This window comes from Numenius arquata, chromosome 8 (genome assembly GCF_964106895.1).
Source record: "Numenius arquata chromosome 8, bNumArq3.hap1.1, whole genome shotgun sequence".
Taxonomy (NCBI): domain Eukaryota; kingdom Metazoa; phylum Chordata; class Aves; order Charadriiformes; family Scolopacidae; genus Numenius; species Numenius arquata.
In genome coordinates, this window is record NC_133583.1 from 19,551,730 (window position 1) to 19,578,288 (window position 26,559).

At 65.7% G+C, this 26,559-nt stretch overlaps 5 protein-coding genes across 5 annotated transcripts; 3 read left to right on the plus strand and 2 right to left on the minus strand.

The window, feature by feature from the left end:
- The first annotated feature begins 102 nt into the window (after positions 1-102).
- Positions 103-2,377, plus strand: AMT (aminomethyltransferase). Its single transcript, XM_074152690.1, has 8 exons — positions 103-444; positions 539-619; positions 733-864; positions 1,036-1,114; positions 1,288-1,433; positions 1,521-1,701; positions 1,879-2,034; positions 2,147-2,377. The coding sequence occupies exons 1-8, from the start codon at positions 190-192 to the stop codon at positions 2,323-2,325; spliced, it is 1,209 nt and encodes a 402-aa protein (XP_074008791.1). The 5' UTR covers positions 103-189; the 3' UTR covers positions 2,326-2,377.
- Positions 2,378-2,486: 109 nt separating this feature from the next.
- On the minus strand, positions 2,487-3,532 carry TCTA (T cell leukemia translocation altered). The gene is made up of 2 exons (XM_074151698.1): positions 3,210-3,532; positions 2,487-2,529 (listed from the first exon to the last, which is right to left on the minus strand). The coding sequence occupies exons 1-2, from the start codon at positions 3,530-3,532 to the stop codon at positions 2,487-2,489; spliced, it is 366 nt and encodes a 121-aa protein (XP_074007799.1).
- Positions 3,533-3,755: 223 nt separating this feature from the next.
- On the plus strand, positions 3,756-12,565 carry UBA7 (ubiquitin like modifier activating enzyme 7). Its single transcript, XM_074152689.1, has 25 exons — positions 3,756-3,793; positions 3,893-4,035; positions 4,929-4,948; positions 5,213-5,347; positions 5,415-5,521; positions 5,664-5,754; positions 5,854-5,995; positions 6,095-6,192; positions 6,301-6,447; positions 6,530-6,688; positions 6,885-6,992; positions 7,073-7,153; positions 7,242-7,397; positions 7,514-7,679; positions 7,757-7,953; positions 8,186-8,250; positions 8,418-8,619; positions 8,726-8,800; positions 9,113-9,299; positions 9,473-9,582; positions 9,697-9,783; positions 9,859-10,050; positions 11,806-11,898; positions 11,982-12,082; positions 12,381-12,565. Exons 1-25 carry the CDS (start codon positions 3,756-3,758, stop codon positions 12,505-12,507), a joined length of 3,027 nt encoding a protein of 1,008 aa, XP_074008790.1. The 3' UTR covers positions 12,508-12,565.
- A 162-nt stretch (positions 12,566-12,727) lies between these two features.
- On the minus strand, positions 12,728-14,947 carry INKA1 (inka box actin regulator 1). The gene is made up of 2 exons (XM_074152587.1): positions 14,909-14,947; positions 12,728-13,591 (listed from the first exon to the last, which is right to left on the minus strand). The coding sequence occupies exons 1-2, from the start codon at positions 14,945-14,947 to the stop codon at positions 12,728-12,730; spliced, it is 903 nt and encodes a 300-aa protein (XP_074008688.1).
- An 836-nt stretch (positions 14,948-15,783) lies between these two features.
- CDHR4 (cadherin related family member 4) lies at positions 15,784-21,681 on the plus strand. The gene is made up of 20 exons (XM_074152523.1): positions 15,784-15,844; positions 16,194-16,214; positions 16,372-16,568; positions 16,640-16,802; positions 16,890-16,975; positions 17,105-17,200; positions 17,667-17,770; positions 17,843-17,979; positions 18,054-18,219; positions 18,315-18,465; positions 18,685-18,787; positions 19,020-19,235; positions 19,308-19,447; positions 19,536-19,680; positions 19,755-19,957; positions 20,046-20,185; positions 20,280-20,315; positions 21,312-21,378; positions 21,471-21,501; positions 21,626-21,681. The coding sequence occupies exons 1-20, from the start codon at positions 15,784-15,786 to the stop codon at positions 21,679-21,681; spliced, it is 2,319 nt and encodes a 772-aa protein (XP_074008624.1).
- The last annotated feature ends 4,878 nt before the right edge of the window (positions 21,682-26,559 follow it).

Below are 26,559 nucleotides of genomic sequence, written 5' to 3' on the forward strand. Positions count from 1 at the left end.
CCTGTCTCATTTCGGGGGGGGTGGTCGGGATGTCCGCGACCGGGCAGGACCCGCACCCAGCATCCCCTCGGGCCGGCGGCGGGGGAGGCGGTGCCGGTGTGCGGGGCGGGGCGGGGGCCGGGCGGACTCCATGTCCCAGGGTCCCCGGGGCCGGGTCCCGGGCCGTGCCCTACCGGGGAAGGAGGAAGGATGCTGCGGGCCTGCTGCCGCGCCGCTCTGCCCCGCCGGACCCCGGGCTCCGCGCCGCTGAGCGGGAGCGGGGGGTCCGGGGAAGGGGGGGCGCTGAAGCGGACGCCGCTGGACGCCCTGCACCGGTCCCGCGGCGGGAGGATGGTGGCGTTCGCCGGCTGGAGCTTGCCGCTGCACTACGGCCAGGGCCACCTCCAGTCCCACCTGCACACCCGCCGCCACTGCTCCCTCTTCGACGTCTCCCACATGCTGCAGGTAGCCGGGGCGGGATGCGGCGGGGGGGGCGGAGGGGCCACGACATGGGGATGGCACCCACACCACCTCACCTGCTCCCCCCGGCACCTTCCAGACCCGGGTGTACGGCCGGGACCGCGTCAGGTTCATGGAGAGCCTGGTGGTGGGGGACATCGGGGAGCTGAAGCCGGGACAGGTACGTGACACAGGGTGGCCGGTGGGGTCAGAGGTCCCTGGGGACACCCGGGGTTGGGGGCGGCGGGAGGGGACAGGCAGCCTGCCCACGCTCCCAAGGGCCGTGTCCCACAGGGCACCCTGACGCTGCTCACCAACGAGAGGGGCGGCATCGTGGATGACCTCATCGTCACCAACACGTCAGAAGATCACCTCTACGTGGTGTCCAACGCTGGCTGTGCAGACAAGGACTTGACCGTCATGAGGGTATGGGGCAGCCCGAGCCCCGCGGGAGGTGGGGACACATGGTGGGAATGAGCCCCCCGCCTCCACCTTTCGGTGACGTCTATGGCTGCGCAGGGCAAGGTGGCCATGGCCATGTGCGGGGCTGGCACTAGCCCCGGCCCCTGTGCTAGCAGCCCGCTGTCACCCTGGCAGGACAGAGCGGCGGAGCTGCAGGCTGCCGGCAGTGACGTCCACCTGGAGGTGTCAGACAACGCGCTGCTGGCTCTGCAAGGTAGCGGGGACCCCGTGTGGGCTGTCAGCAAGCATCACCACACGGGGGTCTCACCCTCAGCGAGTGCCAGACTGCACCCTGCTTCGAGTCCCTGCCCGATGGATGTCCATGCTCTCCCCATATCCCCCCCTTCCCCAGACACTGCCGTCCCCCAGAGCTACCTGCCTCCCCAGGTCCCTCCATGGCACGGGTGCTGCAGGCAGGGCTGTCGGATGACCTGGCCAAGCTGTCCTTCATGAACAGCATCACCACGACCATCTTTGGCGTGCCGGGCTGCCGGGTCACGCGCTGCGGCTACACCGGCGAGGACGGCGTAGAGGTAGCCCGGGAGCTGCGCCAGCACCCCTCCTCCGCGGTACCGAGGGCAACACCGTGCCCTGCTAACCCTGCCCGTGTCTCCGCGCAGATCTCGGTGCCTGTGGGGCAGGCGGTGGAGCTGGCTGAGCGGCTGCTGGGTGTCCCCGAGGTGTGGCCAGCAGGGCTGGCGGCCAGGGACAGCCTGCGCCTGGAGGCCGGGCTCTGCCTCTACGGCAATGACATCGACGAGACCACCACGCCTGCCGAGGCCGGGCTGATGTGGACCTTGGGTAGGTTGGGGCCATGTCCACCCCCACCTCCTCCTCAGGGTGGGCAGAGGGGCGAGGTGTCCCCACGTCCCCAACAGGGCGCAGGGGGACCAGGCAGGCATCAACGGAGCAGGACTTGCTGGCACAAAGAAGGGTGGGGGGTCCCTGTGCCAACCCTCGCCCATCTCTGCCCTGCAGGAAAGCGCCGGCGTGCGGCCATGGACTTCCCCGGCGCGGCTGTCATCATGGCACAAGTGAAAGAGAAGCCGAAGCGGAGGCGTGTGGGGCTAACGTCAGTGGGACCCCCCATCCGGCCCCACACGGCCATCCTGGGCCCTGAGGGCACACCTGTGGGTAGGTGGGAGCAGTGCGGCAGGCGCGGGCACAGCTCCAAGCTGTGCCCATGGCAGGGGGGGTGTTGGGGCTGCTGGCCCCCGCTCACCTCCCTGTGTCCTCATGTCCTCAGGCACGGTGACCAGCGGCTGCCCCTCGCCTTCCCTGGGCAAGAACATCGCCATGGGCTACGTGGAGGCGGCGCACAGCCGGGCCGGCACCACGCTCACCGTGGAGGTGCGGAAGAAGCAGCACCCAGCCCTCGTCACCAAGATGCCCTTTGTGCCCACCCACTACTACATGGCCAAGTGAGGCCAGCGCCCACCGTGGGCACGGCACCCCAATAAACACCCCCACCCCACTCTTCTGGCCTCCTCTCTGGTGACGGCGGCGGCGGGTGTCAAAGCAAGGGGCGGCGGGTGGGGGACAGCACTTTAATGGTGTGGGCAGTGCCCAGCAGGTCCTGGTGCTCCTCACTCCCGGTGCGTCTTCACCGGCTCTGCCGCCGAGCCCTCCCTGCAAGAGAGGGGCAGCGTGAGCAGGGCTGGGGCAGCACCCTGGCATGGGGCACAGCCCAGCACTTACTGGGGTGTACTGGTCTGAGGGCACAGCTGGGAGTGCACTCACTGGGGTGCAGCGGTTTGGGGGTGCAGCTGAGAGGACACTCACTGGGCTGGGGGCAGCTGGGAGGGCATTTACTGGGCTGTACTGGGCTGGGGGCAGATGGGAGGGCGCTCATTGGGGTGCACTGGTCGGGAGGCATGGATGGGAGGGTGCTCACTGGGCTGTACTGGGCTGGGGGTGCAACCATGAGGATGCTCACTGGGGCACACTGGGCTCCGGGGGGCACTCACTGGGGTGCATTGGTTTGGGTGTACAGCGGGGAGGGTGCTCACTGGGCTGTACTGGTCTGGGTGCAGACGGAAGGGCGCTCACTGGGCTGTACTGGGCTGGGGGCAGATGGGAGGGCATTACTGGGCTGTACTGGGCTGGGGGTGCAGCTGGGGGGAGGCATTTGCTGGGTTGTGCTGGCCCAGGGGTGCAGCCAGGAGGGTGCTTACTGGGACACACTGGGATGGGGGGGGCGCTCACTGGGGTGCACCGGTCGGTGCCGGGGCGGGCCGAGGCCGGGACGGATGGCTGCGGGGCGGGGGGGTGGGTCGGTGGTGTCGGGCCCGGTAACGGTCGGGACTCACCGGGGCGGGCAGTGCCGCTCGGCGCCGCCGTTGCGTCCGGCCGGGCCGGCGGGGGAGAGGGAGTGTGCGCGGGGCCGGGCGGGCCCGGTGCCGGGGCCGGCGGGCCGGCGTGCGGTGGGCCCCGTCCGGTAGCAGAGGGCGGCCACCGCCCCGCCGTAAGCTCGCCAGGCCAGGCGGACGCCCAGCAGGCTGAGGCCCAGCCAGAGCAGCAGGAGCTGGCACAGCGCGGCCCGCACGTCCTGCGCCGCCCATTCGGCCGCCAGCTCCCGGCCCAGCGCGACCAGCGCCCGCCACGGCGACTGCCAAGCCCCCGCCGCCGCCATGGCTGCGCCGGCCGCCGCCGGGCCTTCCGGGTGGGCGGGGCCTCCTGAGTGGGCAGTGATTAGGGGCGTGGCCTAGGGGGCGTGGCCTTCCCGTAAAGCTGAGCCTCCGCTGATAGGCTCCTCCCAGAGGCGGGTATCCAATGGGGCGTGGCCTCCCCGCTTGGTCCCTCCCGTGGGCGGGGTCTGGGCGGTGGGCGGGGTCTGGGCGGTGGGCGGGGCCGCCATGGCGGGCAGCGAGGAGAGGCTGTACTCCCGGCAGCTGTGAGTGCGGGCACCGGGGACCCGCTGCCTGCCCCCCCCCTCTCCCACCCCCCCCCCGGCGGGTCCCCGGTCCCACCGCTGACGGCCCCTGCCCCGCAGGTACGTGCTGGGCGGCGGGGCACGGCGGCTGGCCGGGGCGCGGGTGCTGGTGTCCGGGCTGCGCGGGACGGGAGCGCAGGTGGCGGCGGCGCTGGTGTTGGCGGGAACCGGGCGTGTCGTCCTGCACGATCGTGGCACCGCCTGTACCGCCGACCGCGCCCAGCAGGTACCGGCGGGGCCGGGCGGGGGGCAATGGCTACGGGCATGGGTGTGGGTGTGGGTCCCAGTAACAGGTACGGGAGTGGATCCCCGTAACAGGTATGGGTGTGGGCAGGGGTGCCGGTGATGGGTCTGAGTGTGGGTGGGGGTCCTGGTGACAGGTATGGGTGTGGGCGGGGGTCCCGGTGATGGGTCTGAGTGTGGGTGGGGGTCCCGGTGACAGGTATGGGTGTAGGTGGGGGTCCCGGTGACAAGTACGGGTGTGGGTGAGGGTCCCCATAACAGGTTCAGGTATGGGCAGGGGTCCCGGTGATGGGTCAAGATGTGGGTGAGGATCCCGGTAACAGATAGGGGTATGGGTGGGGGTCCTGGTGATGGGTACAGGTCTGGGTGAGGGTACCGGTAACAGGTATGGGTATGGGTGAGGGTACAGGTAATGGGTATGGGCAGGGGTCCTGGTAACAGGTAAAGGTGTGGGCAAGGGTCCCAGTAATGGGTATCGGTACGGCCAGAAGTCCCAGTAATGGGTATGGGTATACGGCCAGGGGTCCCAGTAACGGATACAGGTATGGCGAGAGGTCCTGGTAATGGGTACAGGTATGGGCAGGGGTCTCAGTAACGGGTGTGGGTATGGGCAAGGGTCCCAGTGACCAGTACAGGTGTGGGAAGTGGTCCCGGTAACAGGGACAGGTATAGACAGGGGTCTTGGTAACAGGTATGGCTGAGGGTGCCAGTAATGGGTACAGGTGTGGGGTGAGGGCCCCAGTAATGGGTATGGGTGTGGGAAGGGGACCCAGTAACGGGCATGGGTACAGACAGGGGTCTCCGTCCCGCGTACGGGTGTGCGTGGAGGTCCCAGCAATGGGTGTGGGTGCAGCTGGGGGATCCCTGGTGCAGGTATGAGTATGGGATGCAGGGCTTCCAGTAACAGGTACAGGTTGGGGGTCCAAGTAAGGAGTGTGGAATGGGAGGTCCCTGTCATGGGTATGCCACAGGGTGCCCCTCGTCATCACGGGCAAGGCCCATGGGGTGTCCTGTGTCACAGGTATGGTCCTTCGCAGAGGGCCCCCCAGCAGTGTGGTCAGGGCCCCATGGAGTGCCCTGCTGTGGTGGGCAGCACCCCAAACTCATGAGGTGCCCCGCCATGTGCCCACCCCACAGTTCCTCCTGGGGGAGAACGACGTGGGCCAGAACCGTGCCGAGGCATCCCAGCGGGTCCTGGCCGAGCTGAACCCCCACACGGTGGTGGCAGCTCACACCGGGGAGCTGTCGGAGGCCTTCCTCGCCTCCTTCCAGGTGAGCCCGTGCCCCTGCACCCTGGTGTCCCCCGGGACGGTGGCACCCACTGACAGCCCCGGCGCAGGTGGTGGTGTTGACTGAGTCCTCGCTGGAGGAGCAGCTCCGCATTGGGGACTTCTGCCATGACCGGGGCATCTGCTTCATTGTGGCTGACACCAAAGGACTGGCAGGGTAAGGGGTCTCTGCCACAGGGTCCTGCCACTGGCTCTGGGTCACCTTGTCCCCAGAGCCCTTGGCCCCGGGCAGAACCTGGTAGCTCTCAGGCAGCTTGGTGAGGCGTCTCCTCCAGCAAAACCCCTCCTGTCCTCTCCAGGCAGCTGTTCTGTGACTTTGGGAAGCACTTCGTTGTTGAGGAACCGGCAGAAGGGGACCCGGTGTGTGCCATCGTGCAGGACATCTCCCAGGTAGGAGGGCAGCCTCAGCAGGGTCCCCTGAGACACTGCTGCCTCCTTTATGCCACCTGGGTCTGGTCCCCCTTCCCTCACGTCCCTTCCCTTCCTCAGGGCAACCCGGGTGTGGTGACATACATGGGGACAGAAGACAGCTATGGCCACCTCTTCTCTGATGGTGACCTGGTGACATTTTCTGGTGTGGAGGGGATGACGGAGCTGAACGACCAGGAGCCCATCTGCGTCCGTGCATTGGGTGAGTTGCCCAGGGGGTCCTGGCTGCCCCAGCCCGGGGTTGGGGAACTCACCGGATCCTTGGTGGTCACCGTGACATCTGTCCCCCTCTCGTCCCCAGGTGCCTTCAAACTGGAGATCTGCGACACCAGCTCCTTCTCGCCCTACCGCTGCGGGGGCCTGGTCTCGCAAGTGCGGCTGCCCCAGGAGCACTCCTACGTAAGTCCCCCCTCGTCCCTGCGGTGCTGCCACTAGGGCTGGGACACTGCCGTGCCGTTCCTCAGCCCCGGGGAACCGCTCACCCCAGCCCTGGCGCTGTGCCGGCAGGAGCCCATGTCCCGGTCACTGGTAGATCCTAAGATCCATGTGGTGAATCCCAAGGAGCTGCCACGCAGCCGCAGCCTGCACGCCGCTTTCCAGGCCCTGCACGCTTTCCGGAGGGAGCGTAGCCACCTGCCCCGGCCCAGGGCACCAGTGAGTCCCTTTCTTGCCCCTGTCCGGTCCCCCTGGACCTCCGCCACTCTGCCCAGGGCAGCTCTCACCCCTTTGCCCGCAGGTGGATGCCGAGCGAGTGCTGGAGCTGGCGCGGAGCCTTGGGGCACAGCAGGGTCCCCTGGATGAGGATGTCGTGCGAGCCTTCGCCAGCGTGAGCGCGGGGGACCTGTGCCCCATGGCTGCCATCACCGGGGCCATGGCGGCCCAGGAGGTGCTGAAGGTGAGCAGGGCAAGGGTCCTGAGTCCTGGGTTCCCACTGGCCGGGGCTACAGCTTCGCACACTGGCCGGTAGCATTTGTTGGCCACGAGAGGGCACTTGCTGCCCACCTGGGGACACCAGACAGGTCATCAGGACTGGGGTAGGGTATGGGGGGACCCCGCTGGCCACAAAGCTGATGGGGCCCCGTTTACCCCAGGCCATCACCAGGAAGTTCTTGCCCCTGGACCAGTGGTTGTACTTCGATGCCCTGGAGTGCCTGGCACTGGAGGGGGCCGAGCGGCTGACGGAGGAGGACTGTGCCCCGGTAAGAGATGTGCCGAGTCCCTCCCGGGCACCAGGGGTGCCACGGCCACCCATGCTCATCCCGTTCCTCCATCCCGACAGAGGGGCTCTCGCTACGACGGGCAGATCGCCGTCTTTGGGGCTGCCTTCCAGGAGCAGCTGGGCCGCCAGAAGTACTTTGTGGTGAGCCAGGGCGGGTGCTGCGGTGCTGGGAGAGGCTGCAGAGCGGCTGGCTGGCGTGCCGGGAGCTGCAGCGGCTCTGCCCCGGCAGGTGGGAGCCGGCGCCATCGGCTGCGAGCTGCTGAAAAACTTTGCCATGATGGGGCTGGCGGCGGGGCCGGGTGGGGACATCACTGTCACCGATATGGACTCCATTGCCCTCTCCAACCTCCATCGGCAGCTCCTCTACCGCACGGCGGATATATCGGTGAGGTGCCATGAGGAGGGGGCCGAGCTCCCCACAGTGGGCATCTTGGCTGTCCCGGGGGCTCCCCAGGGCCATGGGGTGGTGGAGAGCCACCCACCTCCTCTCTGCCCCGACAGAAGCCAAAGTCGGTGGTGGCCGCAGCAGCCGTGCGGCACATGAACCCCGATATCAGGGTGACGGCTCACCAGAACCAGGTGGGACCTGCCACCGAGCTGCTCTACGGGGACAACTTCTTCCGGAGCTTGGATGGCGTCGCCAGCGCCCTGGACACACTGGAGGCCCGTGAGTGTTGGGGAGGGGAAAGGAGTTGAGCTGCAGGATGTGCCCCCCGGTTCCCCAGCAGCCCTGGCTCCCTGCAGGTGCCTACTTGGAGAGCCGCTGCCTCCACTACCTCACGCCGCTGCTGGACTCGGGCACGGAGGGGCCATGGGGGAACGTGCTGCCCGTGGTGCCCTCCCTGACCGATCTGCTGCGGCCAGGGGCAACCCCCGGGGATGGCACCTTCCCCCTCTGCACCCTGCGGTACTTCCCCCACACCATCCAGCACACGCTGCAGGTAGGCTGTGCCGCGCCAGCCCTGGCACCCAGCGAGGAAGCCCCGGCACCTTTGTCTTCCTTTCCCATTTCCCTCTCCGGCCACAGCCAGGATATGGCCCCAGCTGCTTCCTGCTGGCAGCCCCAGCAATGCTGCGGGCCCCGGTCCCAGCATGGCCGTTCCCTCCCCCTTGGCTTGGGCTGGGGGTTCCAGGGGGCACAAGGAGGGCTCAATCCCTGCTCCCCCTCTGCAGTGGGCCCGCGATGAGTTTGTGGGACTCTTCCAGCTGCCCGCGGAGCATGTCAACCGGTTCATGGAGTGAGTGGGCTTGGGGGGAGCGGCGCTGGGAGAGCAGCTGCCAGCCCTGCCGGGGCACTGCCCACTGCTGCTGGGGACAGGGAGAGGGGGACAGATCACTGCATTCCACCCTGGGATCCCCCCCCTGCCTGGGGTGTCCCGCAGGATTGCTCCCGGGACAGCAGCAGCACTGCCTGGTTTTGCAGAGATCCGGCTTTCCCAGAGCAGCTGCCGGCAGGGAAGGCTCTGGAGGTCCTGGAGCAAGTGCGGGGGAGCCTGCAGGAGCGGCCGCGGGACTGGCAGGACTGCCTGCACTGGGCACGACGGCACTGGCAGAGCCGCTACCATGACGCCATCGCCCAGCTGCTGCACAACTTCCCCCCGGAGCACGTGAGCCCGGCGCCCCTGGGGATGGCACCCTCTCCTCTCCCCCGGCCACCCTGCCCCAGCCAGGGGGACGGTGTCCCCAGGCCTGACTCTGCTCTCCCTGTGCCAGGAAACCAGCCCGGGTGTCCCCTTCTGGTCAGGGGACAAGAGCTGTCCCCATCCACTGACGTTCGACCCTGATAATGTGAGTGCAGGGGAGAGCGCTGGGGTCCCCTCCTGGGGACAGTATGGGCAGGGGGAGAGCCAAGCCTATGCCAGGGGTGCAATGGATGCCGGACCATTGCTGTGCTCCATCTGCCACAGCCTGTGTGGGGCTGCCAGGTCCTGAGCTGGGTCTGTTTCCACCTCCCAGTCAGCCAGGGCACTGCTGGGGACAGCCCATGCGTGCTCTGTGGCTGGAGAAGGAAGAGGAGGGGCACCTCCATCACCACCTCGGGGCAAAGTGGGCAGCCTTTGGGCTGGGTGGGCTTGTAGACCAGGTGCTCTGTGCCCACAGGACACCCACCTGGACTACGTCCTGGCTGCTGCCCACCTCTTTGCCCAAGCGCACAAGGTGCCACCGTGCAGTGACCGCGTGGCCGCCCAGGCCATCCTCCGCAGCATGGTCCTGCCACCCTTTGTGCCCCAGGACGGGCTCCAGATCCCCCTCGAAGAGGAGCAGGAGGAGGTGCAGGTGCCTGTGGGTGAGGTTCCTGTGCCCCTGGATTCCCTGGGTCACGTCTCCGGGTCCAGCCTGGTGGCGCTCGTCCCTGCCCCAGCACCCAGGAGGACCCAGACTGAGAGGGTGGGCACTGTGCTGTGTCCCCCGCAATGGCACAGTGCAGAGGTACCACCCAAGGGGTCCCTGTGCCACCAGACAACAGGCAGCTGGCAGAGCTCACCCAGGACCTGGTGCAGTGGAGACAGGAGCTGGTTGGGGGTGAGGTGGCACAAGTGCCCCTGATGGATCCCATCTACTTCGAGAAGGTACCTGTGACCGGGCAGGTGGCCCTGCTCAGCCTGGGGGTTTGATGGCTGCTAGTCCCTGTGGGACACCAATATCCCCATGAGATGTTGATGTCTCCACACTCTTCCCTGCAGGACGATGACATCCACGTGAACTTCATCACAGCAGCATCCAACCTGCGGGCAGAGAACTACGGCATCCCCCGCACCGACTGGATGACGGTGAGAGGGGCAGCCAGTGGGACTGGGGGTCCCCATCCCGTGCAGGGCAGCCGGTGACGCCGCTCCTGTCCTCAGAGCAAGCGGATCGCCGGGCGGATCCTGCCCGCCATCATCACCACCACGGCGGCCGTGGCCGGGCTGGCGTGCCTGGAGGTTTACAAGCTGGTGTGGGGGTGCCGGGACCTCAGCTGCTACCGCAACAGCAACCTCTGGCTGTCCGACTGCCGGCTGCTCCGCATGCAGCCCCTGCCGCCCCGCACCTACCAGGTAGGACCCTCTCCCCATCCCGGACAGGGTGGGTGCGGGGGACACCCAGGGGTCTCGGGTGCCCTGGTGGCAGCCACTGTGTGGTGGTGCCAGGGGGACCCAAGGAGGTGGCCACGCAGGAGGGGCAGCCCTGGCCGTGGGGCTCCGGAAATGGATGCGGGTGTCATGGTGGGCCGGGAACACCGCCAGGCAATGGGGAACCGGCTCCTTCCTGCGGCTGTCCCCCCTGGCACCCAGATGCCCCGGCTTCGGGCCCAAGCGGGATGATGCTCTGGGGCACCTTGTGGGGCTGAGGCACCCCCGCCACCCCACAGCAGGCCCCACGGCCAGCCCAGAGGGCGGGGGGCTGTGGCAGCCGCGCACATCTGGCTTATGGAAACCAGCTGCAGCAGCCGGAGAGCAGCTGGCACCGGGCCGGGAAGGGCCGCCCGGGAGGAGCGGGGCTGGGAGTCCTGGCAGCGGGGGGGCCGGCCCGCAGCAGCTCTGCCGGGGAGGGAGAGCGGGGGCGGGGGCCAGTCCAGATTGGGACCGTCTGGGCGATAGAGGCCCCTTTGTCTGGGGGTTTATGGCGTGCGAGGCAGCCCTTCCGGCACGGCAGGAAGCGCCGATTGGAACCAGATTGGCCTGGGGGGCCCAGGGCCGGGGGCAGGAAGAGGGGGAGGGAGGCGTCTCCATCGCCTCTTGCCAGCTCCGGCATCGCTTCAGGCTGCCCGGCCGCCCCACGGCCCCCTTGCACCCCACAGGGCTGCCTGGCCATGGTGCCCCCAGGTTGGCACCGTCCCTGGGTGGAGGATGCTGCTGGGGCTGGCCATACCCTCTGGTCCCCGCAGCAGCCCCCGGCTCCCCCGTGTCCCATGGCGAGGATGTGGCCAGCCACTTAGCCACGGTGGGACCACATGTCCCACAAGCCTGCTTGACGTCACCTGCAGTCCCGGGGAGCCCACCCTGGGGGCAAGCATCAGCCAGGGGACAGGCTCTCCAGGGCACTGGGACAGGCAGTGCTGTTCCCTCTGCACTGGGTAATGGCCTGGGTCCGTGCCGCCCCGGAGAGGATAGGGTTAAGCCCTTTCCACCCCGGTGGGATAAGTGCAGGCAGCAGAAGGCAGGAGGAGGTGAGAAGGCAGCAGAAGGCGGGAGGGGGCGAACGGCCAGGTGCGAACACCCCTTCTGAGTGGGGCCGGGCAGGGGCTGGCGCTGCCTGCGGCGAGGGCAGATGGCAGGGCGGCTATGCCAGACGGCACGGGGCCCGCATCCTGCGCTCGGCCCCGAGTTCGGCGCCTCACCGGCCCCCTCGGGCCAGAGCCAGGGTCAGGGGGCCGCGGGCCCAAGAAGAGCCGATTGTGTGGGGCTGGGCAGCACTTCAATGGCCCTTTGTGCGCCCTTCCTGGCCTGGGGCTGGGGGCAGCACCGGCCCCACGCCAACCCTGGTCCCCCCTGCTGTGCCAGGGGGACAGCGGTGCCCCCCCACTGCCCCTGAACCCCAGCAGTGATGGGGGGATGGCTGTGCTCCCCATTGCCCTTGGATCGCAGTAGTGCTGGGGGGGACGGTGGTGCTCCCCATTGCCCCTGGGGGAGAGCTGTGCCTCCCATTACTCCTAGCCCACCATGGTCCCCCTTCCCCTGCCCCCAAACTGGTCCATTTGCCTGCCCTGCTGCACCTCAGCCCTCCTGCCCTACCAGCCCCTGCTCCATGGGGCTAGGCAGCTGGGATGCGGGGTGACAGTGCCAGCTGCCACCCCGCGCTCCCCCTTGCAGTATGGTGGGCGCGAGTGGAGCTGCTGGGACCGTCTGGAGATGCGGGCAGATGGGCAGGAGATGACGGTGCAGGAGGTGCTGGACTGGCTGCAGGTGAGCATGGGGCAGGCAGCACCCAGCCAGGTCACCCTGGGCGGGGGGGTGCAGGGACAGATCCTGACACCCACCTCCTGCAGAAGACACACGGCTGGACTGTGACTAAGCTCCTGCATGGCTACACCATGCTCTACGACAGGGAGGAGGATGAGGAGACACGGACCTGGCAGCTGGCACAGAGGTAGGTCCCCAGCTTTAGGGCCCAATCCTGCCCCAGGGAGGGGGAAGGGGGGCTGCCAGACCCCTCTCCCTCCATCCTGAGCTGCTCCAGCTGCAGCGCAGCTCCCAGCCGGCTGCTGGATAAACATCCTGCCGGCAGCGCTTCCCGTGGCGGGACCCCTGCCCGGCCCCTCGCTGCTGGCCCCTGCGTCCCCCCCCAGCCTAGCCAGGCGCCCCAGGGGGGCCACAGGCTCCCCCGGGGCGCCCGGCCAGGCTGGGGAGACAAGCCAGTGTCCTCAAAACCCCTATCCCTGCTACAGGTTATTGGAGAATTTGGAGGATACTGGGGAGCCAAGGCGGCGGGAGCTGGAGCTGAGCTACGTGTGCGAGGGAGAGGATGCTGAGGCTGAAGATGCCCGTCCCCCCCTCCTCTGCTCCCTCCCCTGAGTGGCAGGCCGGCACCACCACCACCCCCCTCAATATGCAATAAAAGCTGCAGCTGAGCTCTGGTGCGTTGGCCCTTGTCTCCAAAAAAAAAACAACAACCCTGCTTGCCCCTGCCTGGAGTTGGGGTGCAGGCAGCTCCCCCGCCCCCCCGACAAACGTCACTGTGCCTGTACCGTACAAAACCGGGGTTTATTTACAGCGGAGGGGGGTGTGGGCAGGGCTAAATGTAGCCGATAACGTCGTTGCAGATGATGGGCTGGCGGCTGCGGCTGTTCATGAGGGCAGTGAAGCGGTGGAAGTCCGTGGCCAACTGGGCGATGTTGCTGTGGGACTGGTGGAAGCAGGCACCCTTGGGCTGCCCCCCCAGCCCCAGCGGGCAGGAGAAACGCTTGGTGGCTTCACGGCCTGCTGGCCGGGCACCATCAGCCCCCCGGGGCCGGGCCATGTTGGCCAGCTTTCGGCGTACGTTGCCCGAGAGGCTGAGCAGGAAGGCGGGGGGCTTGGCCAGCCGGCGGGAGGGCTCGGCGGGGTTTCGGCGCCGGGTTTCGGTGCCCACCTCGGGCAGATCCATCCAGTTCTCCACCAGGTCGGCAAAGCAGTTGTCACCCAGCACCAGGGGCTGCCGGTTCCGGCTCTGTGACAGCAGTGCCACGGTCCAGTCCTGCGCGTCGGCCGGCTCCAACACCCGCCACTGCTCCAGGCAGGCGTCCGAGGTGGATTTGGGGCGGACACGGCGGGTGGGGGCGGGCGGCGGGGCAGCGGGGCCGGCGGAGAGCCGGTGCGCCCGTTGGCAGGGGGGTGGGTGCCGGCGTCGCACGGGCACCTCCTCCTCCCGCCACGTGCCCCCCGATGCCTCTGAATACCCTGAGTCAAACTCCAGGCTGCGCTCGCTGGCTGGGGGGGAGCGGGCAGCTGGGCCTCCCCCTTCTTCCTCCTCACCTCCCGGCTCCAGGCTGCAGGCTGAGTCCGCCGCCGAGCCGGGGCGTGGGGGCCGGGGGGCCGGTGCCCCTGCAGGGTGGTGGGGCGCCTGCCGTGGGCAGTGCATGTGTGCCCGCAGTGCCACCCCCGCCTCCCGCCGGCACCGCTGGGGAGAAAGGGCAAGTCAGGACCGCCGTTCCCCTTCCACCCGGCCAGCACCGCGGCCTCCATCCCACCCCCCTGGCACCCCGCACCCCCCAACCCTGACTCAGTCGTGGGGCCGGGGGGGGGGCTTCGCTTGCCGGGCTGGGCGTGCAGTGGGGAGTGGGGCACAGGTCCCGGCTTGCCCGCAGCCCCGGGCCCCGCTTTCCCGTGGCTCCTGCACGGAGCCGGCCGGCGTGCAGCGGCATGTTGGGTGAGCAAGCAGGCACCCAGCCCCGGCCGTGCCTGCGGGAAATGACACAGGGCCGCGGCACGTAGGAGCCTGGCACCCTGCTGCCCCCCAGCTGGCCCCCCCCCAATTCCCCTCTGCCCCCGTGAGACAGCAGCAGGGACACCACGCTGGCAGGACCTTGCTGAGTGGCGCAGGACTGGCAGCAGCCCTGGGGCACCCACGGGTGCTGAGGTGGGGCTCTCCCCCCACGCGTTGGCAGAGCCACCCCACCCACCCTGTGCCCTCCAGCCGGGGACACCCCGGGTGACGTCAGGGTGCAGCCAGGACTGCGCCCAGGGCTGGGGGCCCCCCCAAAGCGCTGGGGAGCGTGGGGGGGGCTGGGGGTGAACGGAGCGTGGCCGGGCGGGCGCTGGAAGGGGCGACTGGCTCCTGCAGCTGGGCCGCTCCTCGCTCTTGAATTCCTATTGTCTGAACCCAAAAGCAGGGTGTTACGTCCTCTTTCCTTTCCGTGCTAGGGCCGCGGGAAGCCGAGCAAGCAGGAGGGATCGCTCCCCCATCCTGGTAAACCAGCCCCCTTCGGCCAGCCCTGACAGAGCTGCTGGCCAGGCTGTCCCTGTCCCCATTCCGTCCCGGTCCCCACCAGCTGGGACCCTCTCAGCCAGCCCTGTTGATGACGTGCCACCTCTCCGAGCTGCCCCGTCCCAGTGCTGGCCGGGAACGCCGGCACACCCGGCTGCGGGGAGCTGGGTAGGCATGCGGCAGGCCCAGGGGAGCCGGCTGGGCCACCCTGTCACCGTCGGTCCCCTTGGGGCAGCCCAGGCGGGCGGTAGGGTGGCAGCTCCAGGGTGGCATGGCACTGCGACGGCTGGACACCGTGGCCCTTGGGCCACCCGCATCCCATGGCCACCCGTGTCCCACCGGTCGCCCGTGTCCCACTGGACGCCCACGTCCCCCCCGGCGCCACCTTGGCCTTGCGCATGATGTCACGGCACTGATGTCACCAGCATCGCCCTGACATCACGGCGATGCCCAGGCAGGGCGCCGGGCAGGGTGGCCCCGTCCCCTCCCGCTGCCCGCGGCGACACTCACCCGGTCGGCGCCGAGCTGGTCCGGGCGGCCGCTGTCCATGCCCGGCCCGGCCCCGCTCCCGGTCCCGCCGGTGCCGGTGCCGGTGCCGGTGTCGGTGTCGGAGCAGCAGCGGCGGATCGCCCGGCCGTGCCCGCCCGCCTCCCGGCGCTGCCTGGGCGGCACCGCCCCGCCCCGCCGCAGCCAATGGAGCCGCCGTAACGTGAGCCCGGCCCCGCACCGGCACCGGCACCGCCGCCCCGGGGCCCCGCCCCGCCCCGCCCCGCCGCCCCAGGGCCCCGCGTCCGGGCACCGCCGTGGGCGAGCGGCAGGACCCGCTCGGCAGCACCCCAGCCCCGCGGGAACCGGGGGTCCCGGGGACGGGAAGCCTCGGCAGGAAGGAGGGCAGCCCCGTTACGGGGCACCGGCGGCCACCGGGCTGCCAAAATAGGTTTGAAACTTGGAGGAGGGAGAGGTGACCCCGGCCACAGGGGCCGTGCTCCGCCACTGCCTATTAATTGGGAGCTAATAATGCTTAATAGGAATTCCGGGAGAAGCGGCTCTGGTTTGCAAATGAAGGAGAACGTGGCCAAAAATTAGCTCCTAGCTAATTTTCCCGGTTTTCCCTGTGTGCGCTGCATGGCGAGGCAGCACGGCGCGGCAGCAAAACCCTATGGAGCATCGCTGCCTGCCTGCCCCACACCGGCCAGGGCTGGCACCCGGGGCATGGTGAGGGGCTGGGAGCAGAGGCGTGCGGGAGCTGGGGGCATGGGGACCGTGCCCTGTCCTTGCCCTGGGGCTGGGCTGGCAGCCATGAATGGCCAGCGTGACGCTGGGCCAGGGTGGTGCCCAGCACCCCTGGCAACAGGCTCCAGCTTGTCCCAAACAGGCAGCAAGCCATGGGCATGCACGGACGCCTCACCTTCCTCCTCCTCCTCCTCCTTGGTCTCTGTGCCCCAGGTAGGCACTTGAGGATTGGGGACACCCTTTGCCAAGCTCTGGGTGGGGGACTGAGGGGAGGGGGACAGGGAATAGGCTCCCCGTGGTTGCTCCCTGTGCCTGGGGCTGGCCACAGGATGGGCAGAGGGGCCGGCAGCTGCCTGGTTGGGTTCAGGCAGGGAGGGGACAACGCTGGGGTATGGCCAGGGCATTGCCAGGGTGTCCTCAGGTCATCAATGGGGCATTGCCAGGGCATTACTGGGCCATCTTGGGGGCATCTCTGGAGCATCACAAGGGCATCTCTGGGGCCTCCCCAGGGCACTGCTGGGGCACACCCGGACAGGCTAGGGTGACACTCTTCTCTTTGCAGGGACTTTCGTCAGAGCAACAGGTAAGAGCGAGATGTCCTGGGTTACTGCTGCACCCTGCAGGGAGACCCTTGCCCACATGGTTGCCCAGGTGCAGGAGCAGGGCTCCCTAAGCATGGCTGGACAAGCCGTTGGTGGCACTGGCCTGGTGCGAGGCCAGTCCCTGGGGTCTACTGACAGCCCTGCACAATTTGCCTCTTGTGGTGGCCCTGAGTGAGGACACGGCGCCAGGCACCCGCGTGGCTGAGGTGACCGTCTCCTGCAGCAACGCGAGCGGCAGTCCCAATGTCACCCTGCACAGCATGGAGCCCGGCCACCCCTTCAACCCCATTGCCATCAGCGCTGACCCCATGGCCGCCACCAGGTTTCAGGCAGAGGTGTGGCTGGGGGACGGGGTGCATGCCAGGAGCCCATGGGCACCTTGCTGAGCACCATGTCCCTGTGGCAGGTGACACTGCGTGCCGGTGTGGAGCTTGATGCCCACCGGATGAACCAGTACACCCTGACCCTGCGGGCTGCCTGTCCCAGTGAGGAGGAGGTAGAAGAGAGACTCTTTGTCCAGGTGACAGCAGGGCAGGTGCTGCGCTGTGATGCCCCCTTTGCCAGCACAGGTAGGAGATGGGGAGCAGGGGGTGCAGGGTGGCAGGGGCCGTGAGTGCCAGCTGGCACTGGGGTCCCATGGCCATGCTGTGCCACAGGGGGAGACGTGGTACGAGTGTCAGCAGACGTGGCACCCCGGACACCCCTGTACGTGGTGCTACCACAGCCGCTCGGGGGGCTGACGGTGAGTGGCGGCTGCCCCGGGCTCCCACAGCCCCTACAAGCAGGGGCAGCCTTGGGGACAGTGGGACCCTGGGCATGGTGGGGGGGGACAGAGGTTGCGACCCTCCTCCTGTTGCCTGTCTCTCTGCAGTTCAGGCTCCAAAACCAGGACACACCACTCACGCTCACCCACCGGGGCCTGCTGCTGGCACCTGCCGGTGGCTTCAACCCCAGCAAGGACACCCAGGTGGGCAGCAGTGTCCCCAAGCTGTCACAGCCACCTCAGCCTGCCTGGTCTTAGCCCCTCACTGTCACTGCCCACAGCTCTCTGCATCCTGCTCCTCCCATCGGGCTCCCATCTCCCCCCCGCAGCTCCTGGCCCTGGCAGTGCTCCAGCCTTGTCCCTGTCCCTGTTCCCATCCACTTTTGCATCTCGAGCCCTGTCCCAATCCTCATCCCTGTCCCTATTTCCATAGCCATTCTGGTCTCCAGCTTGTCCCCATCTCCTTCTCCAACCCTATTCCCATCCCTGTTCCTGCTCCAAGTCTTGTCCCCCTTCCTTTTCCTGTCTGTCTCTGTTCCTGTCCCCATACCATTCCTATTCTTGTCCCTGTACCTATGACTATCCTCATCCCCATCCCTCTCTCTGTCCCCATCCCTGTCCCTGGTACCACTCGTGACTGTCCCACATCTGCCCCAACGCTGCCCCGCAGACATTCAGGCTGGAGATCGAGGTGACGGACCGCCATGGGCACAACTGCAGCGGGGCTGTGACGGTGGAGGTGCTGCCATTGCGCCGTCCCAGTGTCACCTTTCTGTGAGTGGAGCTGGGCTGGGCTGGGGGCACTGGTGGCACCAGGCATTACCACGCTGCCCATCTCGCCTGCAGCGAGCCACAGCGGGAGGTGACAGTGCCGGAGGGCACCAGACCCTTGGAGGTGGTCACGCAGGTCCATGCCAGCGGTGACAACGTCCGCTATGCCATCCTTGCTCCTGTGGCACCCGCACTCTTCACCATCGATGAGGGTGAGCGGGGTGGTGGGGGTCCTCAGGGCCACCCTGTCCCCGTGCCCGGCGTGAGGCCGTGCCTTCTCCCACAGTGACAGGTGAGATCCGCAGCACCCGCCGGCTGGAAGTGGCCCACACACGCCTCCTTGTCCGGGCTTACAACACCCTGCACCCCGCCGACCATGACACCACCACCATCAACATCACTGTGCAGGGGACGGACCGGTGGGCGCCGAGCTGTGTCCCAGCCATCTTCGTGTACGGTTCGGGGGGGGAGAGTGGGGTGCGGGGAATGCTGCTCCGTCCCTGGGACATGGGGGATGGGAGCTGAGGCGCCAGCCACCCTGCCACAGATCCCAGGTGCCCGAGACAGTGTCCCCTGGCAAGACCTTGGTGACACTGAGGTGCACCGACCCCACCGGTGCTGAGGACTGCCTGCGCTATGCCCTTGAGGGGCCCCCCGCCTCCCTCTCCTGCTTCCACATGGAGGGGCCACAGCTGCAGGTGAGGGGGCCATGGGCTGTGTCCAGGACCTGCAGGTCAGTGGGGACCCTCTGACATGTGCTGTCATGCCGGGTCCTGGGCTGGGGGTCCTGGACCCCTCTGCCCCCCCAGGCCTGCCTGTTCCGCCGCCGTCCCCCCCTCCCTCCAGCTTCCCCGGCATCACAGCATTGCAGGGGCTCCCAGGCTCCTCTGCGTGACCCCCCCACCCTGGCTCGGCAGGTCAACACCACCCTGGACTATGACTCGGAGGCTGTGGCCGCTGTGGGCTTCCAGTTCACGGCCACCATCGTGGTGACGGCGGGTGGGCAGCCCCTGCGGAGTAGTGAGTGCCTGTGTCCCCAAAGGGGTGCCCAGGGGGTGGGAAAAGGCCCTTCCCCACCCCAAAACTAGCAGATCACAGCAGAAACATCCCTTCTCTGCTGCCCCAGAGATGCCCACCCCAGGGGGGGTGCCACCATCCCCGTGTCCCCCAGCCTCTCCGGGGGGGATGACACCCAGCCCAGTGTGGGCTGTGGGGTGGTGCCAGCGTGGCTGAGCCACCTTGTGCCACACAGCCCGTGTGCCTGTGCTCGTGACGGTGACACCCGTCAACGAATTCACACCAACATGCCCCAGCGCTGCCGACTTCACCGTGCCAGAGACGGCAGCATTTGGCAGTGCTGTGGGGCGTGTGGCTGGCACAGACCGTGACTACCCACCGGACAGCCTCGAGTACAGCCTGGAGGGGGGCACTGGCCCTACACAGCCCTTCTCCATCGACACACGCACTGGTGAGCACCCGGCCCCTTCCCGAGCCCCTGCCGCACCCACCGGCACCCATGGGTGCTTGTGCTGCCCCACAGGCGAGATCCGGGTGGTGGGACCCCTCGACTCCCAGCGGCACAAGAGCTACAGGCTGACAGTGCGGCTGACGGACACCCGCAACGACCTGGACCCGACAAACCGGCGGAGCTGCCTGTGCAACGTGTTTGTGCGCCTGCAGGTGTGGGGACAAGCCTGGTGGGTGCACCACGGTGGGTGCAAGCACCATGGGTGCCATACCGTCTCCCCCCGCCCCCCGCTGCTGGCAGGCCATACTGAACCAGGCACCGGTGTGCACCCCCGAGGTGCAGGAGCTTCGGATCACAGCCGGATTGGGTGACCGCCAGCCCGTCACCCGCCTGGCATGCCAGGGCAGCCCCAGTGGCGCAGCACTGACATACGCCATCGCTGGAGGTGAGGAGCGGCCAAGCCACAGCACCTCGCAGCCCCTCACCGCGGTGTGGCACTGAGCAGACCCTCTTGTCCAGGCAACGAGGATGGGTGCTTTCGGCTGGAGGGGAACACCCTCTTCTACCTCCCCGATGACCTAGCTGAGCCCCGCACCTTTGTGCTGCTGGTGGAGGTGTGGGGCAGCCCCAGTGCCCCCCGCCGCAGCACCATGGTGGCACTGGTGGTGCACATCACCCCCCGGACCACCCCGGTGCCACCCAGCAGCACCACCCGGCACACGGTGAGCAGACCCCGCTGGCTGGGCGGTGGTCCTGGGTCCATCAGGCCCCCTGGTCCTCCCGCATCCCCTCACCCCACCGCCTCTGCAGACGCTGCAGAAGGAGCTGCTGGTCATTACACGCACGGAGGTGATGTGGCACCCGCCAGCCTGGTTCGTGGCTGTGCTGACTGTCTCCAGTGCCCTGCTGCTGGCCACCCTGGGCTGCATGGCCCGGAGCCTGCTGTGCGGGTGAGCCCTGGCCCCATGGCACTGCACAGTGTGGCATGGCACGGCACAGTGGGCAAGGTCAGGGGCTCATGGCTCCCCTCTGCTCCTCCCACAGCAACCGAGACCCTGGCAAGCTGCTCGTGGACAAGAGGTGGGTGCTGCATGGCTGAGGTGGTCGTGTCAGCAGCGAGGGGCAGCTGTGCATGCTGGCACAGGTTTCCGTAACATCCTCGCAGGCAACCAGGGAGCACGTGGGGGGTGTTTAATGTACCCCACATTTGGCTGTGGTCTGTGGGTTGCTGTGCTGGGGAGTTGTCTCTGCCCCAGGGTGCAGCCATGGGTGCAGAGACGGCTATTTGGCTGGGGGACAGCCATGTCGGTGGTGAAGCTGGGGTGGAAAATCTGTGGTGGGCAGGGTGGGATGGCCACCAATGCCCACCGCAGGGTTGGTGCTGGGGATGGGGCTACTCTGCAGCTCACCAGGGGAGTCCCGATTTGCTGGGGAAGATGCCCTGGGAGGAGGTGAGCAGCCTGCACACCCCCTGGGGGGGTGAGCCAGGGGTGAGAGGCGGCAGAGGGAGAGCCTGAGGAGGCACTGGAGCCAGCCCAGCCTGCGCCAGGCGTCTGCATGGCGAGAAGGCAGCGTGCAAGCCTGCAGGCAGGACAACAACCACCTCCAGCAGCATAACAAGCCCGAGGTGATGCACGGCTGGACCCACGTTCGTTGGTGAGGTGGGGGACACAGTGCTTGGTGGCACTGGGGCTGTAGCGACCACAAAAGGGAGAAGATTCAGGCTCAGCCCCTGCAGGGAACGCTGGCAGCAAGGGGGGTCCGGGGCTGCAGCTCCCCCAGCACAGCATCCTCTGAGCACCAGCACGTGGGGGAACAAGCAGATGCGGTTGCACTTTCGGGCATCGTTGAAAAGCGGTGGTGCTTGGGGAAGCATGGCCCCTGCCGCAGTCCCCTTCAGTGCCCAAGGGACACAGGGGCTGGGTAAGGGGACAATCAGGTAGGTGGATGACAGGCTGGATAGGGCGCAGCTAGCAGTCAGTGCAAAGCCTGACTGGCAACCTGCTCCTGGCAACACGGGGGCCCATCACTGTCACTGACGGCATGCCCTCCCCTCGCCCCCTCTTCCCTCCGCAGCTCCTGGGATGTGGTGGAGCAGAAGGGTGGTGAAGAGGAGCAGGGCCACCCCAACACCGGCAGCCTGGTAAGTGTGTGCCACGGCAGCCAGAGCAGGTACCCCACCAGGGCTGTGGGGGAGCACCTCAGGGCCCTCAGCACCCTCTCCCATCTGCACAGGGGCAGTTTGATGGCCGTGCCCAGGACCCACGTGAGTGCCCTGTCCCATGGCCCTTGTAGCCTCGGGCTGCATCCCTCAGGGCAGAGGGACCTGGGGGACAGGAGAGATGGGCGCTGGGCAGTGATGCCTGGCTGAGTCCTGCCTCCCATCTCAGGCACCGGCAGGGACTATCTCTTCAACAGCATAACTGGGGCACGGCGCTGGATCTGAGTGGCTTGACCTGGAGAAGGGCTCCCCGTGACCCAGAGCTCCCCACGGGCTGTGCCAGGCAGAGCACTGGGCACCAGCAGACACCTGGTGCAGCCCTCAGTCCTGGGAGGAGGAGGGGATCCCTCCTCCATGGCTGAACTTGCTGCCCACAGGGTGCAGCCAGTCCCTGAGCCTCCCCGGCCGGCATCGACCCAATAAACGGTGGCAGAGATTGCACCCGCTGCCATGATTGCCGTAGGGAGTGCCGTGGCTGAGCGGTCCCGCCGGTGACTGTCCCGTTGTGCTGGTCATTAATGCCAGGGACATGGGTGGCATGACCCAGGAACTGGATGGTGGTTACAGCAGCACCAGCCCTGGGCTGAGGTTGTCACTTCAAAAACCACACTGAGGGCTTTGGCAGGGTCTGGCCTGAACACGGCAGCGTCTCTGTAGCCTCCAGACGCGACCCAGATGAGGCAGTCCTCTGCAGAGGCATGAGCTGGGGCAAGAAAACTCCATCACGGGTGACTCTGAGAAACTTTTGCCCATGTCCCACGTCTCCCCCCAGCTCTGCCTCGCTCGAGCACTCCCAGGCACAAGCGGGTGGGACGAGCAGCAGCCGAGCAGCGGAGGGGCCGGGTTTCTTAATTGGGAGGAAAAGCAAATTAGCACTGGCGCGGGTAGGCGCGACATGCTGCGGGAGCGGGAGTGCTTTGAAGGAGTCAGGGAGCGCGGGGAGGTGGGAAACCGGTTATTTGAATGTCAAAGAAGCGCGCCTCAGGATAATGAAGCGGGATAAGAGGAAAGAGACTAATTTAGGGAGAGGGGTGGCTAAAGGGGGGTGGGGGGGGTGGGAGGGGCAGGAGCCAGCCATGGAATCTCACAGGGAAGCAGGGACACCCCTGCGGCTTTGCCTGGGGCTGGGCCCCCTTGCCCTGAGCCCACAGGAACTGTGACCGGTGGGGAATCCAACCTTTTATGGCACGGGATCGGCGTGTGAACACGTTCCGCCCGCTGCCCCGGGGGAGGGGGCCAGCCCGGCCTGAGGAGCCCCCGCGGGGGCCAGGCCACGGCAGGGGAAGCCGTGTTTAGCCAGCCCTAACCCCCGCGCCAACCGGAACCAGGCCGCCCCGCCGGGCTCTGCCGCGCTTCCCCGAGGCCCCGGGGGAAGGCGGACAGCGCCGGGCGGAGGCCGGTCCCCGAGGCCGGTCTACCCGCGGAGAGGGGGGGGGGGGGGGGGGGGGGGGAGAGCGAAACCATGGCGGAAGGCCCGGCCGCGCCTCACCCCGCCGCCCCGCCCGTGCACTCCCGCCGCCCCTGCCCATTGGCTCAGCGGCTTCCCGCGGGTAGCCAATGAGGCGGCGCAGAGCCCGCGGGGAGGCGGGGCACCGGAGGGCGTCACGTGTGCCTAACGTGCGTGGCCATCCGGAGGCAGTCGGCGCAAGGAAAAGGGGCGGGGCTGCTCTGCGCTTGAGTGACGGCGTCTTAAACCTATCAGCGTTGCCCGAGCGCACCCGGTGGGAGGGGCTGGGCTCTGGATTGCGGCAGGCGGCGGCGGGGCGGGATTTGGACGGCGCGGTTGCTATGACGGCCAGCACCGGGGTCCCGCCCCCTCGGGCGCCGCCATCTTGTTGTTGATTCGAACGGCGGGGAGCGGGCGGCGGGGAGCGGAGTGGCGGCGCGGGCGGCTCGGTGTTGCCAGCCCCCGGCCGGGCAGGCAGGACCCGCCCCGGTGAGCCGTCAGTGAGGCCTAGGGCCCGGGGGCAGGCTAAGGGGCGGGAGGGCTGAGCCGGGCGCGGTGCCGTGAGGGGAGGGAGAGAGAGAGAGCGCCGGGCGCGGTGCCGTGAGGGGAGAGCCGGGCGCGGCCCCGTGAGGCGGGGATGGGAGACGGGAGAGCTCAGCGCAGTGGGACTGGGGGGAGGCGGACGGGGAGTGGGGGGAGGCGGACGGGGAGTGGGGGGAGGCGGACGGGGAGTGGGTAGAGGCGGGGGACCGAGGGCCGTGCCGGAGGCGGGGGGGAGGCAGAGCCGGAACCATCGCGGTCCTGTGAGGGGAAGGGGGGACCTCGGCGCGCCCTCGTCTTTGTGGGGTGTGTGGGGGTGAGAGCCAGGCGCTGCCCTGTGCGAGGCCCGTCTGGGGCGGGAGGGCCGTTCCCCCGGCGTGGGGGGAGCTCTGGGAGCTGGGCTCGGCAAGGGCAGCATGGTGCCTGGGCAGGGCCCTGCTGCCCCCGCCGGGGGCTCGACCCGGCCAGCAGATCTAGCGTTTGCCTCCCCGCCCCCCCCCCCCCCTCCTACTTTGTGCCCCTCTACAGGAGCAGCTCGCAGGAAGGAACTCGGAAAACCACGGTGTTACCATGAAACCAACATGGTGAGGAAGCTGGTGGGTTTGGGTGCCCTTCCTGCGTCCCCAGGTACTGGCACCCCCTCAGAGGAGGCGGTGTGGGCAGGCTCTGGTAATGCTGGCTGCCCCAGTGGTTGCTGGAAGATGCCTTCAGTCCCTGGAGGCGGATGTGCTCATGGGTCTGCAGACCTGGACTGTAACCAACAGCCTTCCCTGGGGTTTCAAAGTAGAACTTGGGTTAGGAGAGGTGATACTGACTCTAGTTTTCAGCTACTCTGAATTCAAACTGGTGCCAGGCCCTATGTCTCTCCATCTTAAAGCTCTGAACCAGCAAGGCTCCCATTTTTCTTTCCATTTTTATAGTATGTGCTGCCTTTTGCATTTCACCTTGTCTTGCTGCATTTCTGCTCCATCTGTTTTTCCTCCCTTCAGGTTCACCTGGCTTAACTTGGTATTTAGAGCTTCCAAAGCTGAATCCCAAGATTGATCTTTGCTAACAAAGTGCTGAATGGTGCCTGAACGGTGTGGGCTTGGGTCTCTGTTGATTCTTAATGTAATATTTCTAAAGTTGGTAGGCCTGTTTGTGTAAGATTAATTGGTAGCTCATCTCACAAAATAGTATACTGTAATGTCTTGTACAAGCCTCTTTGTACTGAGCTGTCACCTGCAGCTGATATACTGACCTATGTGCATATGGTCAGATTTTCAATGGAGAAAAATACTGCATTCTTTCTATATATCACTGAGTGAAGTGATTTCCTTTTTACAGAAATTCTGTTAGGAGCTTGGAAGTAGTTTAGAATTAGATATATCGGTTATTAGATGTTGTCACTATAACCTTAAATAGGTCTGTTAAGGACATCCTAATACTGTGTAACACTTCCTTGTTGAGATGGAGAAATATTTATTTTTCGGTGGCCAGGTTAGTTTAGCACTGACCTAAGGTAAGTGCTTTGTTTTGGAGCTGGAAGGAAAGCAGTATGTTGTGAGAAGATGAAATCTGAACTCTGTATATAGCAAGATAACATTGGATTGCTGTTCCGACTGCATAAAACTCTTGCTTTGTCAATATTTGAAATGTCCTAATGCTAATTTTTCTTCCAGTAGCATTAGAGAGTGTTTCAAACCCTCCCCAGCTTTTTCAGCACAACCATTTCTGGGAGCATGGATGAACAGCCTCTGCCATCCCAGTTAGAGCCTGTCATACAGATCTGAAGTGTCCTTTTCATGGCATTGCCTTTGTTTCCTGTCTGATAAGGACTTTTGGGAGAGCAAGGGAAGCGATCTTTGGCCCCTTGAGGGGGAACCTGTTGTAATCGAGGACATTACCACAGGAATCTCTGATGACCACAGGGGTGGAAAGGGTAGGATGTGCCGGTAGGGTCCTCTTCTGAACAGTATGTGTGCCTTTCCTAAGGTTAGTTTCTACTCTCGTTAACCAGTAGGCACCTTGTGGCAGGTTTGCATGTGTCTTACATAGAAAAAGAGCAAGTGAACACGATTCACTGTTGAGATAAGAAAAGGGATGGTTTCTAGGACCAGCTTTCAGTCACCAGGAGTTTTGGTTGTGCCACCTTCCATGTGTAGCTTCACAGTCACTTTAAGTTGCTGTAAGTATAGACTGCAACCAACAGGAGGTTCTTGCCATGTCACTGGTGGCAGCTGGGGTATTTGTGCAGGTGGAAATCAGAGTTCCCTGACTTATGAACTGATCAAACTGAAGGCAAGCTGACTTTGTCTTTTTCCCTTTCCAGTTTTGCAGGTGCTTAAATGATTTTGGTGGTGCGAGGGTAATGGTGGGAACATAGGGCTGGTGGCAGAATGGAGTTCAGAGTAACATGTGCTGTGACTGTGAAACAGGGCAACAATGTGTTTTTATAGTTATATGAAAATATATTTTAAAATACATATTTCCATATACTTAAAAATTAAATGGAACAGTAGAGTCCTTGCTTCTTTCCTTTTACTTTTGGGAATAGTATCATTGTCATCAGGACATTGTCAGGATGACAGTGCTGGGCACGTCCTTATGAAAATACCCTAGAAAGCAAAATTTGATGTGCTTTGGGATCCCCTCTCATGGCACATAGTGTAAGTCAACTGACTTGCAAGTTACTCTGTATTGCATTGCACTTAGTGAGAAGTCAAGGTTAGAACAGCAAGCACTCAGAGGTCAAAAAGTGCCCAGGCTGAAGTAGGATCTGCACCCTTAATCAGCTAATTAGCCTTCTTTGTTCTGAAGCATTATGATTTCTTCTTAATCATGCAGTTGCATGAAATTCTCATCCCATCTGAGCTGCCTGGTTTGTTTCTCCTCTCCTTCCCTCCCCTATATATGGAGCTTATTTGTTTCAGGTAAAATTATCGAACTCTGAAAATGTGACCTGATTGAACTTGATTAGCACGAGATGACGATCCCCGTACAAGCTTGGAGCTGTTTTTTGACCATCTGCTTACAGGGCATGGTCTCTTTGCTTCAGTGGATCACCAAATGTTTGTAAAAAGGTTTCGTCGCTTGTCTTTTTAGATTCCAGTTTTCAGTTGATTTCTCTGTGCCTA